We start from the raw sequence: 19636 nt of genomic DNA, 5'->3' as shown, positions 1-19636 counted from the left end.
GCTACCTGAAACCAACTTCTGTTGGGATGGAACTCAGGTCGTGAGCAGAGCTTGGACTGCAGTACTGTAGCTTACCACTCTGCGCCATGGCGTGTAGGTTTACTGAAAAGCAGACTCATTGTTCAGAAGCAATTTTACTTAACAAGAAAGTGTAACTTCTTTATATATCTATTTTAGGTCCTGGAATGCATGAGAGAGAACAAGGAGCCAAACTTGGTTATCAGGCACTGCTGATCATTAGACCTGATTATCGTCTGTATTTTTTTTAACAAACTGTTTAGATCTTAACTCTCAGGTTCCCACTCAGCTATTAACTGGGCTAACTCACAGAAGCCAGGATACACAGGACACCTGCCCTCACTTCTGAGAGCTGATGAAATAGATTTTTGAGTGATAAATGAATTGTGCCTGAAGGTGTTTTGTTTTTTTTAAGTATCTGTGCTGCATACATAAAAACCATGACAAGCACTGCCATAATGGTACACTTTGACATGGTTTGCTTGTCACTTGTATGTGAAGATGGCATATCCACATCATCACCCCATGGAAGCTGGAAGAACAACTTAATGGATGCATAATGCAGCTAAAAACTCATCTTCCCCCTGAAAACTATTTTTTCACCAAATAGTATTTTCAGCACTGGGAAATACAAGTCTGAACACATGTAATTCACCCTAAATCTGGCCCCTCTCTGGCAAACAGATGACCACTGTAGTCAGGGTTGCCAGCTCCCCCCACCAGCAACTGGCGGAAGATTTACCTTACGGTGTGTGTGTGTGTGGGGGGCTTGCCAGTGACGTAATGATGTGCTGACGTCACTCCCTGTGCACCCAGAAGTTATGTCAGTGTGTCGCCATGGGATGCCAGGGACGCTCTGGCAACTTGCCCAAATGTCGGATCATCCCTGGTGTTGCACTGATGTCACCTCCAGGTGCACAGGGAGTGATGTCAGCACGTTGGGGAGTGGTGGGGAAGTGTCCACCGGCAGCGGGGGATCCCCTGCCCCCAGCAGAAGATTGGTAAGCCCAAGTGTAGTAAAAAATTAAGACACTATGAATGTCAGGTGGTGTACATTGCTGAGCTGTGCCTATAGCTTAACTGAGGTCAGAGTCTTTAATTATAAATGGGTGTTTCATTGGCTTTTTGTCATCTCAGATGAAATGCACAAATAAACCTACCCTCCTTTTAAAAAATTATTTATTAACTTTTTCTTTTTCACATTAGCCATCAGGACACAACCCTGAAAGGTACAGAGAAACAGAGCCAAGCAAGCGAGTGGGGGTTCGGCGAATGAATATTTAAAGAACTGAGGATAAATTACCTTTCTTAATTATCTTTCCGTCGGTGGCAGCGGTCTGGAAAGCAACAGCTTTAGGCCTCTCATATACACTTGGATCTACGAGGGGGAAAAGATGTTAGTGTACACATGCCTTAAAAAAAAAAAAGCCATTATCATATACGTCCTGGTTGCATTCATGACCAAGGAACAGGAACTGGCCTGTGTAGACAGAAGCGCACTGGAATCTGAATGGCTGCTGTCAGCAGGAGAGCAGCTTAGAATCCACTCTATGTTGGTAAATTTCTGGGTACCATTTATTCCTGAAGGAGAAAGCTGATACACTAGGGAATGCCTTCTTCCCCGACACTGCACGGACAGTGATCCCACAGAGACTTGCCATTTTAATTTTGTTTTTGCCATGTACAAGGCCTCCTTCTAAACACACCCCATGAGTCATGAGTATTTTTGCTAGCTTCAGAATAGCAAGGTGAGAGAAGAGTATCCTTACCACAATTTTGCATGAGCTTTTGTAAAGCCGTTGTGGACCTCTGTCTTTTTGCCTTATTACCATAAGGATCTAAACAGGAGGAAGATAAAGTGGCATTAATATTTATAGTCAAGCAGTTCAACTCACAACCACCCACCCTACAAATCACTACTGGGAATGTTCACAGAATGAGACAGCCCGTGTTCTGAGTTCTACTCAAGTGTGCAGTGGACTCTCTATTGACCAATTCATGTTACCCTCGAAGTGCAGCTGCTGATGGGAATGCACTCCGCCCCGTGTCTGCTTGTGTGAAAGGGCATCCATGTGCACTGGGTCACATTCAACCACACAAGCAAATATCTTTTTTAAGGCAGGTCAAAAATACTGAAAATTTTAAAATTCCCTTCTTGCTACTGCTAGCTTCTTCCTTCTAGCCCCTACCATCACAACAGTTCTTCAGGGCCAATTCAAGCTTGAAAATGGGGGGGGGGGTTAAACTGTCCCTTCCCATATGTCACGGCTCCAATCTAAATCTATGCTCCTGCCTTTTAAAAGAAACACATACTTGGAAGCTGATTGACAGAGTTTTTAGCATCTCATGCAGTTTGGTGCTAACTCATTCTAAGTGGAACTATGGAGACTTACATGCAGCAGGAAAAAGGGAAAATGCTTCCCAACATTCCTAACAGCTGGTAGTGTGCAAACATAAGGAAGTGTTTCCAAAACAAGACTTCTTTAACCCGAATGACCAATCTAGGTTTGTGTTAATTAGCATAGGTCTCAGTTCAGTATTGCTTAACCCACTATTAGAAGGTCTATGGGAGCAAACCTTCCTCTAATTGTACCTTTTTCCTCTGGCAGGTATCTGAAATCCATTGGGTCACTGACTTCTTGATCCGAGGGTCTCCGCAGTTGCATCTTCACGGTTACTGGCTCGGCGACGTCTTTGTAAAAGGGAGGGGTCCTGAACACAATGGCTACTTGGCGGTGCACATCTGCTTGTGAGAAGATTCCCTTGGCTTCCCATTCATTATTGGAAAATCTGACTTCTATATCATCTGGTTGCCAGAAAAGCAAAGCATAGGATTTAGCAAAGATAACCAACCCCCCAACCCACTAAGCAAGCACATCCCAAGTCCAAGTCAACATTCTATTCCATTATTATTATTTTTGCTGTTACCAAGTATTTCACAGCAATCCTGTTGAAGTTAATAGCAGCTGTGAGAAAGGGACTTGCAGTGGCCACCCAAGGGAGCATTACTGCAAGGTACAGGGATTCAAAAGGGTTCCCGTGATCAGCAGTTCACAGTGGCTACAGGAATGTTTGTTGAGTTCCCAAGCAGTGCACTGGGCCAGATCACCCTGGTCATAGGGTGTCTAGCTCTGGAGAGAGAAATTCCTGGATTTTTTTTAGGTTGGACCCTGGTGAGGTTGGGTCAGGTTTGGGGAGGGAAAAGACCTCAGTGAGGTAAAAAACACACACACCATAAACTCCACCCTCCAAGTCAGCCATTTTCTTCAGAGGAACTGATCTCTGTTGTGTGGAGATCAGTAGTAATTCCAGGAGATCTCCATGCCCACCTGGAGGCTGGGACCCCTACCCTCGAGGCCTGGAAGCTGCTTGTGTCCAGACACGTGAGAGGCACTTATACAGCCATTCTGCTCAGCACCATACCTATTTTAAGATATAGGTAGGCAATATTTGAAGCGGGCCTGAATCTTGAGACACGCACTGCATCTCATTTGCAAGATCCACGATCAGATCTCCCAAAGTATTTCTTTTGCGAGCCTCAGTCTGAACCAAGACAATGGTTAAGGAGGGAGACTTAACCATTCTTCCTGTGCCTTTTCCCCAGTATTGCATCCCCTCCCTTGGAATTGCTATTTATTTATTTACTTTATAGTCTGCCTTTCTCGAGACTTAGGGCAAATCACACAGTATAAAAATAAGACCCCCAATAAACAATGCAACAGGACTAGTGCTATTAGAGTTAGCAAAACAATGCAAAAGGAAAGATATACCATAACAGTGCAGAAAATGGAATTGCAAAGTAGAAGGCAAATGCAGAAAGAGCAGGATAATGCATACAAACAAGCCACAAACTTTCCTTTCTCTAGATTTAACAGCCACTAGCTATCCATCAACCACTTCACACTTTAAAAAGGCGAAATGAAATTTAATTTTTCCTTGACAATATAAAGAGAAAAGTTGCCACATCTCTCACGCAATTGACCGATCTATTTGACAGCAGATAACACAATATCCGCTTCTCAGAAAGTGTCTTTAGCTGTTTTATCCAGGGAATGATATATTTATTTCGTGCAATTTTATTTTGTGGACATGCTAAAACAATTTGGGCTAGGGAGTCTATTTGATCTGGACAAAATGGGCATTTTTGTTCTTCTGCAGTAATGTTATTGTATCGCCCTTGTGTCTTGGCTGAGTCTAGGGCATTACATCTCGCCAATAAGAAAGGTTGCTAAACTTATGAATTTCTAACGAGTTGAAATAGCCTGGCAAGGAGAAAGTTCTGTTGAAGGGTGTCTGGGAGAAGCAAGGTGAACATTCATGATTTGCATCCTTAAACACTAAGGACCACTCCTCATTTAAGATCTTATTTTGTAATTGTTTACAGCTTGCTTTGTGAGTACTATTCCTTGCAGCTTTCAGTCACTCTATTGAAAGGGAAAATCTTTTGTCTAACCTACTAGTCCAGGTGGACACAGAGATATCTGAGATTAACAACTGAAACACGTCAGGAGCTGTTGATGGCTCAAACTTGTTCCTTTAATTAAAAAAACCTTTACAAAAGCACTGGTAGGGAAAACTACAATATGTGTGTCTTTTTTCTCTTCCTCTGCTAACACAGCCCAGGGCCTCTGCGTCCCCTCTCTCTTCCAGCACTGTGACCCCAAACTAAATTCAGCCCTCAGGGCATCTTTTTAAAGTTTTTAAAAAGTCAGAAGATTCCTATGTAGTTTGACCCCCTAGGACCAAATTGACATGGCAAAGATCACAGGATCATTGTGCAAGCACACAGATACAATTTGGATCAGGCTACACAGAAAAGGAAGAGGGAATTTAACCATTCAGTCTCCTCACATTTTCAGAGATGAAACAAGGCTTCACATACTGTCATCAGTGTTTTAAAAGGACACATCTTTTTATTCTTTCCTTCTTTAAAGCCACTAACAACAGCTCAGGGAGGCTACTTTCAATTAGCTAAACCAAACATGGCTTGAAGGGTTACATCTTTTCCCTCCCTGCATGTCCCCAATTTGAATTTCAGCTGTTTACACATGCAATTTACTCTTTGCAGACCGACAGATATCCCTTACCTTCATTATGTTTGTTTCGGTCCTTAACCAAAAAGTATGTTTTTAAAATGTTCATTAAGAATGTGACGTCTCTACCGAGCAGATGTCAATACAATCATTAAGTACTAAAATCCATTTGAGGGATCACCCTCTTCAAATCCTTTACATACAATGTAAGGAAAGCCATTGTAACTGAGGAAATGAAATAACTGCCAATTGATTAATCATCTGCCAATTAACAGACTTCAGTAAATGTGCATAAGAGCTTTTTAAGCCTGAGATACTGAAGGACAGTGTGAGAATTTGCAATTTAATGCATAAAAGTGACTGCCTGTTAGACCCAAGGGCCCTAGGAAGCTGCTTTTGGGCCCTGGCAATGCTGGTGGAATGCTCTGGTGGAATGCTCTTCAGGACCTTAAAGAGTCGCAGGGCCTGCAAGTCAGAGCTATTCCGCCAGGCCTATGGCTGAGGACAGCCACAAATATCATCTGCTGGCCTCCCTATTCTCTCCCCTCCTGTTATATTATTAATGTAAACTGAGCAGTAACCTGCTGTGAATATCCGGCAACATGAGTAGTGTTTAGGTGCCATCTGTAGTTTTGTAGTTTTAAGTTTTAAATTGGGATTTTATTGTTTTAAATTAAGATTTTGTGGTTAATTTTATTATTGATGTATTAATGTTTTTGTATGATGTTACCCGCCTGAGCTGGCTTCATCTGGGGAGGGAGGGCTATAAATCACTAAATAAATAAATAAATAAAATCTAGCTCAGTATTGTCAACTCTGACCGGCAACAGCTCTCCAGAGTGTGAATCAGAAATGGGTGTTGTTCAACATCTGTTATCCTAATCCTTTAAGTGAATACACATTAAGTTGCTTTATACTATATCAATCCATCAAAATCAGTATTGTCTACTCCGACTGGCAGCGGCTCTCCAGGGCCTCAGGTCAAATCTTTCCACATTACCTGCTACCTGAACCTCTTAACTGGAGATACAAGGAATTGAACATGGGACCATCTGCATGCCAAGAAGATACTCTGCCTCTGAAACACTGGCCATGGAGATGCCACAGACCGAATGTGGAACCTTCTCCATGCAAACCATGTGCTCTACCACTAAGCCCTTCCCATTTTTAACATTTCCTTTTCATTTATTGTAGTAGTAGCCCATCATAACCAAGACAGCTTCAAAAGAAATTAAGCAACTGTGCCCTTACCTCAGCTGCCCCATCCATTGTATTTGGCCCTTACCACTCAATCAAGTTCAGTTCTAGATGACTCATTGGTGATTAAACCAATTAGAACTTGCAGCCACAATACTGTGTGTCACGTGATGTTTACATATGACTGTTTTGCCATGTGAACATGTGCTGGGAAGCAACAGATGGCTGCTTCTTGCCAGCACATTAGTCATCATGAGACATTAGAACCTACCTGCCCTTTGTATGCTTTTTTGTACACAGAACTTGTAAATGTTATGTGGGGGGGGGAAATCAACATGTTCATAGTTGATGCTCAGATCAGATGATTCTGATGGGAGAACCTCGGCGCAGATTGCTTGTATGGTGAGGGGTTTGTTCAAAATGTTGGCATTGTGGTCAAAGCAAAGGATGGTTTGCACATATGTGGTGGGAATGTCCGAAAGTAAAATTGTTTTGGGAAAAAATTATGAAAAAGATGGAGAAATTATTTAGAATAACAATTTATTTAAATAAGGAATTCCTATTTATGGGAGTAATAGGTAATAATAAAATAGACAAGAAAAGTCAAGACTTATTTAAAGCTATGATATTAGCGGGCCAGGCAATGATAGCAGCAGGTTGGAAAGATTATGATAAGTGGTCAATGGATAAGTGGAATAATTATCTTTTCGGTCAGGTACAATCCGAAGTCATTGCACGTATAACCCAAGATGATAAGTGGGAAAATAAAATACAGGATATTAAAGAAAAATGGTCGTTATATGGAATGGTTAAAAAAAGAAGAAGCCAATTCGCACATAGCATATACCGTAAGATGGAAAGATTGTGCTCATGGCTAAAACTGTAAAGGGAGCCTTTGGTCCAAGGGGGGGAGTTGAGGGTGGGAGTGAGGGGAGGGGGGGGAAAAGAGGTAAACTAAACGTATAAGAAGATGTATTGTTTGTACAATTTTTTCTCAAAAAAAAAAGATGATTCTGATGGGGTCTCCAACAAAAACAAATTCAATTCTTGCCATTTGGTTTGTTTGTTTGAGCACCTAACTGAGGTCAGGACAGGTGCTGAACAGGAAATCGGACCAAAGATGTCAGGAATCCCTTTCAGCAATTTATCTGCTGTCCTGCCTAGCTCCAAACACTACCCTGCTTTACTGCCAGTGAGCCAATTGATGTCCCTTGTGACTTTTACGCCAACAACTGACTGCAGAGTGAATTCTCTCCACTAAGACAGGAGGAAGTCTGGAGGAAGACAATTACCTTTCTGAACTTTGTCACACAGAAGAAAAATTTCATCTCCTCCTTTCACAGTTCCGCAATTCTTGTTCACACGGCAGATTCTCAGTTCTGCTGAATTTGGAGCTCCTAGACAGAAACAGGAAGCAACGATTAGGGGAGAGGGGGACAATTACCAGAAATCATAATTTAAAATACAAGGCAAGGGAAAGAGGAAGTCTTGCTAGGAAGTGTGTTATTTGGAGGGCTGATGATGCAGAAATAGCTTTTATTAACTGCAATACAAGCAGTTGTCAGAGCCAACAGGTATGTTAAACCAGAGTTGGGAGAAAAGATTTTGGTATGTCCAGAACAACACAATCCACTCTCAGGGCCACATTCCCATCTCTTTAAATGTCTATAAATCACAGCGGTCTCTCTCTCTCTCTCTCTCTCTCTCTCTCTCTCTCTCTGTGTGTGTGTGTGTGTGTGTGTGTGTGTGTGTGTGCAGGGCCAGATTTAGGTTTGATGAGGCCCTAAGCTATTGAAGGTAATAGGGCCCTTTATATGTCTAGCTGTCCTTTGTCAACAACAAATTGTCGCTGTTTTTTGTGTTGAATATATGCTATATGGTAATTTATGGACCTAATAGGTATCTAAAGCCATTTACACATAACAAAATATGTATTTTATCAAAGTGTTGAACTGAAATACAATTATTTGTTTTTTATCTTATATTTTGGAAATGTACATCTTTTTTTACCCTTTAAATTTTTAGGGGGGCCCCAAGAGAGTGGGGCCCTAAGCTATAGCTTGTTTAGCTTATACGTAAATCCGGCACTGTGTGCATGGCATAAGGGGCAGAAACATGGCACTGCTGGGGGCGTGTTTAACTCTTTCTCACTGATCTCTTTTCCAATGTAAACTGGCTCACGGAGGCCAGTGTTGTTCCCCACACTGGGCCTTTTCAAATGCCAAAACAGCTGCGGCGACCGGGGGGGGGGGAGCCTGTGGCATTTTTAAATGACTTTAAAATGGCAGCAGCGTTTTCATGGCAGCCACAGAGACACTGTCACGTCTAGTGTGGCCCTGAGTAGAAGTGCTATTTACTCTATTCAGGGAAAATATTTCTCTGCTGGGGCCACAGCAGCTCCACGTGTGTGTGTGTGTGTTTGGTTTCTGCCAGTGAAAAGGCCAGCATCAATATCCTAATCTAAATTCACTGCCCTGTCACCAGCTATTAATAAAAGTGGAATTCTGACCACCAATCTCTTATATGTCAGCTAACTGGGCACTCACTTTTCAAACAGGCCCAACAGTTTTCATATAAGTCTAAAAGTTTGTTTAAATTGTTATTCTGTTCGCAAACACTCTCCAAAGGTCCATACTTACCTGGGACAGTCTTTGATGGTATCTTGCCTTTGGAGGAGATATTAGAATGGAATTTTTAAGCTGTTGTTAATACGCACACATGTATGCTACAGGTTTTCAAGTTTCAGTTTCATTCTCTCAGAAATATAATTTCTGAGTGGGGGAGCGAACCCCTCTCCTCTGTTCATGCTGCACACATGTACCACCACCAGTGCTACCATCCATGGGCGTGGATACAGAGGTTTTCAAGGATGGAAGGGATTTCTGCCCATAAAGCAAGACTTCCCCATCTCTTTCCTCCTGCTGCAGCCCAAAACGGCCCTACTCCTGGGGGGAAGGGAACCCCACAGAAACAGCACGACACTTGAGTCAGAAATCTGCTGCAAGGGGGGAATCAGCAAAAATCTCCATCATCTTCTATTCACAGAAATCCCTCTCTCTGCTGGATCCAATCTTTAAGAACTGCAACATGCAGCAGAGGCCTTGATCAGTGTGCTATTTTTTAGAAGAGGGGTGGAGCAGGCAGTGGCTTGGAACCACCAGAGTTTTTCCACAGACAGGATTCCCATCCATGGAGTGCAAATTCCTCCACTGCCCCCTCCTGCTGCAGCCCAGAATCTCACCAAATGCTGTTCCTAGGAGTCACATAGCAGGGGGCATACAGCAAGAGGGGGAGGCAAGAACAAGCTGGATCCAAGCCAGTTGTGTGTTTTTTTCAAGCAATACCTATGGTTCTTCCCTCCTCCATTTTTCCTCACAACAACCCCGTGAGAGAGGGGAGCTGGGAGAGCATGGCTGGCCCAGCGCCACCAAATTCTACCACAGCTGAGGGGACATTTGAACCTGGAACTCCCCCAGTCTCAGATTAACACTATCTGCTACACAACAATGGCTCTCTCCACAATGGGGCTGCACTGGATAGTCATAATAACCTAAGTGTCCTTTTGAAGTGTGAGGAAATAGCTGAATGTGTGACTTAGAAGCAGCATTGCCAACTCTGGGTTGGGAGATTCCTGGAGATATGGGGATGGAGCCTGGGGAAGGACGAGTATACCACCATAGAGTCTACCCTCTAAAGCAGCCTTGTTTTCCAGGGGTACTGATTTCTGTAGTCTGGAGACCAGCTGTAACCCTGGGAAATCTCCTCTTGGAGGCTGGCAACACTACTTAGAAGTGATGTACACAAGTGTGTGAGACACCCATAACCCAATGAGAACAGCTAGGGGGCAAAGCTCAGGCAGGGAGCTTGGCAGCTGCCACCATTTCCAGATTTTGCTTTAAATAACAACCCAGCCTGCAAATACTCACTATTGTCATAAATAGGGTTTGAGATGACTGGAGGAATGGCTAGGGTGAAATCGCCACGTTCGTTAGGGAGGAAAGCTTGAAAGCAGAGTCGTACCACGTTGAGGTCATATTCTTCAATAGCCATCAGCTGCTCTTGGGACACTGTGAAGCCAAAGACATTTGGAACATGATGTCTCATGTTAGAGAGAGAGAGAAAGAGAGAGATGCTGGGGTTCAGCTTGCCTGGGAATGACACCTTCTGTCCTGGAGGACACCACTCACCCTGTCCAGACGAAGGAGACCAAGTCCTATGAGGAAAGGTTGAAGGAGCTGGGTATGTTTAGCCTGAAGAGGAGAAGACTGAGAGGGAATATGATAACCATCTTCAAGTACTTGAAGGGCTGTCATATAGAGGAGGGTGCCGAGTTGTTTTCTGTTGCCCCAGGAGGTCGGACCAGAACCAACGGGTGGAAATTAAATCAAAAGAGTTTCCATCTAGACATTAGGAAGAAATTTCTGACACAGCAGTTCCTCAGTGGAACAGGCTTCCTCGGGAGGTGGTAAGCTCTCCTTCCATAGAGGTTTTTAAGAAGAGGTTAGATGGCCATTTGTCAGCAATGCTGATTCTGTGACCTTGAGCGGATGATGGGAGGGAGGGAATCTTGGCCATCTTCTGGTCACTGGGGGTGTGGGGGGGGAGGTAGTTGTGAATGTCCTGCATTGTGCAGGGGGTTGGACTAGATGACCCTGGTGGTCCCTTCCAACTCTATAATTCTATGATTCTATGAAAGGATGTGTGAGGATATTCACAGAAACATAAGTTATCAAAGGGTAACCTCTGCACGGTATAGGAACAGCCAGCCACTACTTTTGTAACACACTCAGCAGAAATACACACACACACACACACACACACACACACATACTTTGGACCCATCCACACTACAAAATAGTGTCATAGCTTCATATCACTTTGTGTCATGACTCCCCCTATGAATTCTGGGAACTGTAGGTGAGGTGATGAGAATTGTTTTAGAAATCCCTACCCCATGCAAGCCCTGACCTGAATGCCCCAGGCTAGCCCAATCTTATTAGATCTCAGAAGCTAAGCAGCGTTGGCCCTGGTAAGTACTTGGATGGGAGACCAGCAGGAAAGTCCAGGGTGGCTATGCAGAGGCAGGCAATGGCAAACCACCTCTGAGTGTCTCTTACCTTGAAAATCTTGCAGTGACTCCAGAAGTCAGCTGTGACTTGACAACCTTTCCTATCACCACCACCTCATGCAAAAATGTTCCCAGGATTCCTCAGGGAGAGTTAAAGTCTTGCAAGCCAATTCAGGTCTATATGCCCAATATCACATGTAAACCAAGTGTTGAGACAGGGCACATAAATGCTAACGCACTCAAAGATTACTACCTAGAACTCTGTACTTACCTATCATGTACTGTGAATATATTAATAGTCTTTTAAACCATTATTCGTGGTCTATATGATTACCTACAGAACTAAAATGCTAGTTACATAGATAACACCAATCTCCCAGTTTTATAGGGGTTGAATCCTACCAGCTTCTCTGCTGGTTTAAAAGGAAGGATAGGCCCCCTTTGGACCACCCAAAAGTCTATACGAAATGCCATTTTATTTAAATTTCAGCACGGCAAGACTGAACTTTAAAACTCACCAAAGAAAATATTGCTCTGAGAAGATCAAAGTATTACAGCAAAAAAACCAAACTTTGCGTCATAATTGTGGTCCTACCTACACAGCAAGTGGGATGTGACACTTCCTGTACTCCACTTTTATAACTATTTTATCACTGTGCAGTTACTGTGAAATTGAGAACACTTCTAATATACAGTGTAGAGGTTTTCCACTGCCCTGTAAGTCTAACCTACCATCCTATTATCAGATCTCACTTCTAATAATTTTGTTCATATCTCATTTTATGGTTGAATTTGCACGCAAGGATGTTTTCCCTCCCTCCATGGGGAAAGCTTTGCTTATTACAGAAACACAAATCTGCATAGTTCTTGGGACATCATTATCCCCCCAAATAGAAATTTTCCAAGAAAAAAAAACTGGCAGTAGCTGTTAAATTTTGCCGTTCTAAATTATGGGCTTCCTGGGAGTATTTAATAGCAGTTTATATTCTGGTTGCATTGCTTCAAAACATTTGAAATACATTATCATGTTGCAATCCTTTCAACAGCCAGCCTTGTAAGGTAGACCAGTATCTGTATCATAGATAGGTAGGGTTACCAACTTTGACTTGGGGATGGTGTCCAGGGAAGGCAGAGCTTGGGAAGGGGAAGAAGATCAGTGGGGATGTGAAGTCATTCTAGGACTTCTTTTTCTCTTAGACTATGCGGTATAGCATAGAATCTACCCTCCAAAGCTATCTTCTCCAGGGGAACTTATCTCTATAATCTGGAGATCATTTGTAATTGCAGGAGAACTCCAGACCCCACCTTGAGGTTAGTAGCCCTACAGATGGGGGGGGGGCGCTAAGGGAGTGTGAGTTGCTTAAAGCCACTTCAGAGAGTTCACAAAAGAGACAAGTTTTGAACTGGGGATTGCCTCACTCCTACCACATCAGCCACTACACTGAACCAGCTCTCAGACTTCCTCATTGAGAAGATCAGCTGAATGATGAAGCTTCCTTTTAAAAACTTACCGTTACTGAGCTTGCCCTGCACAGATGCAGAGGAAAGCTAGTTATCCTTTTTAATATATTTACAGTTCATGGTGGACAGCAACAAGGTACAAATAATAGACCTAGCCAGCATCCTTCGTTAACAGAACGTGCATCCTAGATCAACACCATGCAACATGCAAGGCTTCCACACTAGATGTACCGGGTGTGGGGGGGCTAGCACCTTAGCATATACGGGGGGTTGGGAAGTATTTGAGGACAGAAAGTTTGGGACTTCGTCAGTAAATCAGAATGGACACAATTTAAGAATAAGTCCAAACACTGGGATTCAGGTAAAAAATGATCATATAGTTTTCCTTAACACAGAAGGGAACTGGTTTGTTTGTTTTAACAGGGAATAGATTAAGGCTAGGTGGAATAGGATGGGAGTTATGAAATCAAGGAGAACTGCCAAGTGGCAACAGAGTCTCACTGCATTCCACACATCACTGAATACTGTGCCGACATTACACTGTAACAATAATTTGCAAATAGATTTTCCTGTGTGGACGAGATAATCCAGTTACAAATGATTGTTAAGAGCACAGGATCCAACTATTTGTAGAAGCAGCCTTCATTTATTACTCTGAGATGAGAAAAATAATAAACTATGACAATAATCCAGCAAGAAGTTGAATTCAATAAGGCCACAAAGAGTGCTCTTTGGCACAGATCTCACTTGTTTCGATATGGCTTGGGCAGGAAAGCTGCCTGGGGGTTTATTTTCAGGTTTAACTCGGAGTTCTTTCCCCTTCATTGAGGTCTTAGTCTCTTAATGGACTGAATAAAAACTTGGTAGTGTAGGTTGGGAAATACCTGGATATTTGGGGAGTGGAACCTGGGGTGTGCAGGGTTTGGGGAGAGGAGGGACCTCAGCAGGCTATAATGCCATAGAGTCCACTCTCCACAGCAGCCATTTTCTCCAGGGGAACTGATCTTGGTCACCCGAAGCTCAGTTGTAATAACAGGAGATCTCCAGGTACCATCTGGAGGTTGGCAAGCTTATTTATTGCTGTTGCAATATGTGCAGTTATATGTACACACAGCTGCTATTCATTTCCATGCACAGGAGCACTTCCCAATAGACCGTGCTGCCCAGTGATCACCTAGTGTTCCCTTGCATATCTAGTGCTTCAGTGCATGGCGCATGTAGAGGTTCCTATCGTGAAGGTTTTCCCATACATTTCAGTGGAGGAAGGCAGCTCCAAACCTAAGGCTTTGTGTGCAGAAAATGCATGTGCAAGATCACAGCACACACACATCAGGACTGTTACATCCTTAAAATGGTTTAAAAATTTTTACATGTACATCTTAAAAGAGGAAGTATACATCTCGTGGGCTATTTTTAAATTCCACTTCCTATTACATGAAGAAAATAGAGCATGATAAGCACTCATTTTTTCCTTTAATGGCACAAGATAATAATACTTGGCATTGTTATAGGTCTTTAATAAGTACGTCACACACATTATCTCCATTATCCAGTGCGTTATCTAGGATTATTGTCCCCACATTTAAAAGGGGATATGGGACAAAAACATTGGGGCTTATCTAAAGACACCCAATTACTTCGGAGGAAAGGAGGAACACATTTAAAATGGTCAGAAGGAAGAAAAAAAACCAGAAGCAAACACTAGTGCATGAAGTACGGTTGCCAACTCAACTTGGGACATTTCTGGGGGGCAGGCTTGAGGAGGATGAAGTATGGGAAGAAAAGGGAGTCCAGCAGGAATGTGATGCCATTCTAGGACTTCCATGACTCTATGGTATGTCATCCAGTCTACCTCCTGAAGCTGCCATTTATTCTAGAGGAACTGATATCTGCAGTCTGGAGACCAGTTGTAATTCCAGGAGACCTCCAGGCCCCCCTCGAAGGTTGGTATCCTTAGCCTGAAGGAGAATTTATGGGGTCAAATACAGTGCCTAAAATGCATTTACAAAGTGTTTACCTTGGGACTGATAAACCAGATTCTCTTATTTCAAAGGCTGCTTTCTTAACAGAGTTTTAGTTCACAGGAAAGTTGTTAAAAGCAGAGATCTGAACAAGGTATTTTTAGGTTCTCAGCTCATGCCTTAACTGTGTGTGTGTAAAGTGCCGTCAAGTGGCAGCCGACTTATGGCGACCCCTTTTTGGGGTTTTCATGGCAAGAGACTAACAGAGGTGGTTTGCCGGTGCCTTCCTCTGCACAGCAACCCCGGTATTCCTTGGTGGTCTCCCATCCAAATACTAACCAGAGCTGACCCTGCTTAGCTTCTGAGATCTGACGAGATCAGGCTAGCCTGGGCCATCCAGGTCATATGCCTTAACTAGTGTGGTGAAATTTGGTTAGGGTGTTGGAGACACTGGGAACTTATCTAAAGATATCCAATGATTTGAGAAGGAAAGGAGATCACAACTCATTCTCTCTTAGCCACTCTGCTACACCAACTCCACCATACGTTCCCATATAATGACCCCAAGAAGGATATCAGTTCCTTAGATGTCCCCCTTTCTAACCTATTCCAGACTGACATAGCTACAGCAAAGATGCTGTATCATATGCCTTCCAACCATTCCATTGAACCTGACAAGTTGTTCCACATGAATGTCTTTTAACACTGCTAAGGCATTCCTCTTCTGCAAACAGCCGGAAGTGTTTCTACAGGTGAGGCTCCACACGGCATTTAATCTTGCAATATCCATTGCAAATGCAAATATGAACAAAACCAAGACTATCAACCCCCCCCCCCAAAAAAAACAGCTACTTTGTCAATTTAAACCTGTGCCCCTGGTCAGATAGGTTTATATACCACATTATTTTTCAGTCTTATTGATGAGATGTTATTAAAATTGTATATTCCCTAATCAGTGTGCTTTTTTAGCCTTTATCTCACCCTTTTAGTTACTCAGTCTGCTGTCCTGAGTTGAGTTTTCTTCCCATGTTTTTGGTTTCAGTCTAATAAAATCTAGACAGAGCTGGCTACTTCACCGTGCAATCTTGAACAGAATTACTCCCTTCTAAGACCATTGAAGCCAATGGATTTAAAAGGATGCAACACTGTTTAATGTTGTACTGTAAATGCAGTAAATACACATGTAATGGTAGAGGTGCAACCGAGGCAAATCAATAGTGCTTCAGCTGCAGTACATATTCAAAATTACAAAAATCACCACAAACCAAGACTTCAAAAAGTTGGCAGGCCAACATGGAAAATACTAAATGCAACAGCAGTGTCATCTGGATTCTCTGTTAACACCAGTTCTCTAACAAATTATGTCCATTCTAGAAAAAAATGAGAAGTGAGGAAGCAATCTTTAGAGATACACTTAAAGTTCAGGGTAGAGGTGACATTTGCCCCAGGGACTTTCTGACCCACTCTCGAAGTCAGTTATCTAGTCAATGGCTGCTTCATTAGTCAAGGTACTATGTAAGGGAAGTGTTTACATATCTTATTGCTAACCAAAAAAGAAGGAAGGGAGGAGCATAAAACTGTTTTTGGCTGCAATACAACTTCCTCTTCTTCGCCTTACTCAGTGTTTGTAACTGGCCGCACCTACCCCAGTACCAAAGAAACAGAAGTCAACCAATGGCATTCTACAACACGAGGCCACAAATTTCCCGTGACACTACATTCTAGTAAAAGACCAAGCCTCCAAACACACCTCCGTCCCTGAGATGTTTTTCTACAAGCCTTCAGAAAACCATTGCAATATGAAAGGGGATTACAAAATTTAAAAGAACCAGCAAACAAACTGTTTAACCTCCTTCCTTGGTCTTGTGTAACAGCACTTTAAATCTGCAGAAGGCTGCAAGTGAAGATGGAAATAAAATCCAAGTCGTGTCAAAAACGGGCCACCTTCTGCACTCAGGATGCAGAATTTGCACTCCGTGTTACTTGCTGGAATAATTTTGCCTGCAAGATACGTGTTCTTGCAAGTTCACCAGATTCTGTTTGGCAGGGGATATGCGGGCTGAGATATAAGGGGCAGCTATGCAGGAGGCTGTGGTATATTTATTGCAATGGAAAGTGTATCACTCTGTCTGATATTTATGTGTGCTGGTTTAGTCTCATGGGGTGGATTCCCTGATCCTTAGTTCTGTTTGTTAGAATTGCAGAATAAGAAAAACAAAAAGAACTGGTTTTCATACCCCACTTTTCCTCTACCTTTAAGGAGTCTCAAAGCCGCTTACAATCACCTTCCCTTCCCTCCCCCATAACAAACACCTTGTGAGGGGCGAGGGGTCTGGAGACCAAGTCCTATGAGGAAAGGTTGAAGGAGCTGGGTATGTTTAGCCTGAAGAGGAGAAGACTGAGAGGGGATATGATAACCATCTTCAAGTACTTGAAGGGCGGTCATATAGAGGATGGTGCCAAGTTGTTTTCTGTTGCCTCAGAAGGTCGGACCAGAAACAACGGGTTGAAATTAAGTCAAAAGAGCTTCCATTTAGACATTAGGAAGAATTTTCTAACAGAGCAGTTCCTCAGTGGAGCAGGCTTCCTCGGGAGGTGGTAAACTCTCCTTCCCTGGAGGTTTTTAAGAAGAGGCTAGATGGCCATCTGTCAGCAATGCTGATTCTATAACCTTAGGCAGATCATGAGAGGGAGGGCACCTTGGCCATCTTCTGGGCATGAAGTATGGGTCACTGGGGGTGTGGGGCTGCCTGAAGCTAAATCCACAGAGGTTCCTGTGGTTAGATCAGATGGGTCCAGGTCAAGCTGTCCAACTCCCAGCCCTTGACAGGGTGCAATGAGTTCCATCTTCCTCTGTCAAGAGTTTGGGCGTGATCCTGGGCCTCTCTTTCTTTGGAGACCCAGGTTAATAACGTGGCCCGGACAATTTTTTTCCATCTTCTCCAGGCGCAGCAGCTCCTGCCTTACCTGTTACCTGCTGTTCTGGCCACAGTAATCCATGCAATGGTCACTTCCAGATTGGACTACTGCAACTCGCTTTAACCCTTGAGTCTACTCCAGAAGTTGCAGCTGGTCCAGAATGCAGCTGCACGCGTCCTTGCTAGGGCGCCATGGAAAGTGCATATCCAGCTAGTGCTTCGACATCTGCAGTGGCTTCCAGTTCTATACTGGATCTAGTTCAAGGCTTCGGTGCTGATCTTCAAAGCCCTACATGGCCTAGAACCCTCGTATCTTCAGGGCCGCCTTCTCCAGTACATGCCCATGACAGCCTTGTGGTCATCATCTGAAAATCTACTGGAGGTCCCTGTCATGAAGGCTTCCCACTGTTCTCTACCAGGGCCAAGGCTTTCTCAGTCCTGGGCCCTACCTGATGGAACCCTCTGCCTAGGAAAGCCCAAGCTTTAATCGATCTAGTTCCGTTTCGGTGGAGCTGTTCTGCCAGGCATATAGTTGAGGGCAACAATGGTATACAGCAAATCTATCAGCCGGTCCAAACCTGGGGGGGGGGGTTGGCTCCCACATTACGCACTAGGCACACTGTTGATTTTATAGCACCATCTATTGTACTGTTTCAATTTAGTTTTAATCTATGTATTTATTTAGTGTATTTTAAATTGTTGTTACCCGCCCTGAGCCCTGCTACATAGGGGGAGGGAGGACTATAAATATAAGTATAAATAAATAAAATATAGATGTGAACAAAAAAACTGTCTAGGCATACGGCTGCCATTCCACCACTGGGGTTATGGAACTCCCACCCCTAGAGGGCACTTTCCCATCACCACTCAGCTGGCTGGTGGAGGAGAAAATGGAAGCAAATGGTATGGGGCAGGGAATGTCCCAGTGCGCAAGCATCACTCCTTGTGCTCACTGAAGTGATGTCAACAGTTCACCAGGGGATGCCAGGGATGCTTTGACATTTGGTCAAAACTCTTGCCCAAATGTCAGAGCATGCCGACAACACACAGACACCACTTCTGCACACATGGGGAGTGATGTCAGCACATCACCAGCAATGTCGTTATGTCACGGATGAGGGCCCCTGCTGCTGGTAAGTCCCCCTGCTGGCTGCCAGGCCTTATCTGGCACCCTTCTAAGGTGGCATACTATGTATGTAGGGGAAGGGCTGTGGCTCAGCGGCAGAGCCTCTGCTTGGCATGCAGAAGGTCCCAGGTTCAATCCCCGCCATCTCCAGTTAAAGAGACTAGGCAGGTAGGTAATGTGAAAGACCTCTGCCTGAGACCCTGGAGAGCCGCTGCCAGTCTGAGTAGACAATACTGGCTTTGATGGACCAAGGGTCTGACTCAGTATAATGTAGCTTCATGTGTTCATGTGTATATGCATTATGTATTATAATTTAAGACATGGAAGGGGAATACCCAATTAGGCACGGTGATGTCATTGTTCTCTGGAAAGCTGATTGATCCCCAGTGAGGCATCATGATCATGGCCTCTTACAAATTGAGATCCCACCCACAGAGAACATTCTCATTGGCCACCCCCCAAAACCCATTCTGAATGCACACATGTTCATAGGCACCAGACCAAAATCATGCATTTAAACATGCTCCTCACCATTAGTACGCCCACACCCACAGCACCAAATGTGACACCTTAGAAATAACCATATACACAAAGCACCACTTTTCACCCACTCACCACACCTACCATGAGTCACAAATTATACACCCACCCACACCCACACTCCCCCAGGCTTGCTTGGGTCTAGAATACCACAACTTTCCCGCCTTGTCCCACTCATTTATTTATTAGATTTACAATGAACTGTACAGTTGCCAGGGAGCAGGCTCCAAGATGCAAGGCCAAGCTTCAGAATTTAGGCCGAGAAAACGGCTACCATCATCCATTTCAAAGCATCCAATTCAGTTTTGAGCAAA

At 43.7% G+C, this 19636-nt stretch overlaps 1 protein-coding gene across 1 annotated transcript in view; it reads right to left on the bottom strand.

Annotated features, from left to right (window-relative positions):
* REL (REL proto-oncogene, NF-kB subunit) overlaps positions 1 to 19636 on the bottom strand; it is a 39532-nt gene that overhangs the window by 1108 nt on the left and 18788 nt on the right. The window contains exons 4-8 of the mRNA XM_056853401.1: positions 10175 to 10315; positions 7541 to 7645; positions 2612 to 2824; positions 1788 to 1856; positions 1322 to 1396 (exon numbers count right to left, since the gene is read on the bottom strand). Of these exons, the coding sequence (XP_056709379.1) occupies positions 1322 to 1396; positions 1788 to 1856; positions 2612 to 2824; positions 7541 to 7645; positions 10175 to 10315 (603 nt within the window). The remainder of the gene's footprint in view (positions 1 to 1321; positions 1397 to 1787; positions 1857 to 2611; positions 2825 to 7540; positions 7646 to 10174; positions 10316 to 19636) is intronic.

Source organism: Euleptes europaea, chromosome 7 (assembly GCF_029931775.1).
Source record: "Euleptes europaea isolate rEulEur1 chromosome 7, rEulEur1.hap1, whole genome shotgun sequence".
Lineage (NCBI taxonomy): Eukaryota > Metazoa > Chordata > Lepidosauria > Squamata > Sphaerodactylidae > Euleptes > Euleptes europaea.
This window is presented reverse-complemented; position numbering and strand designations above follow the sequence as displayed.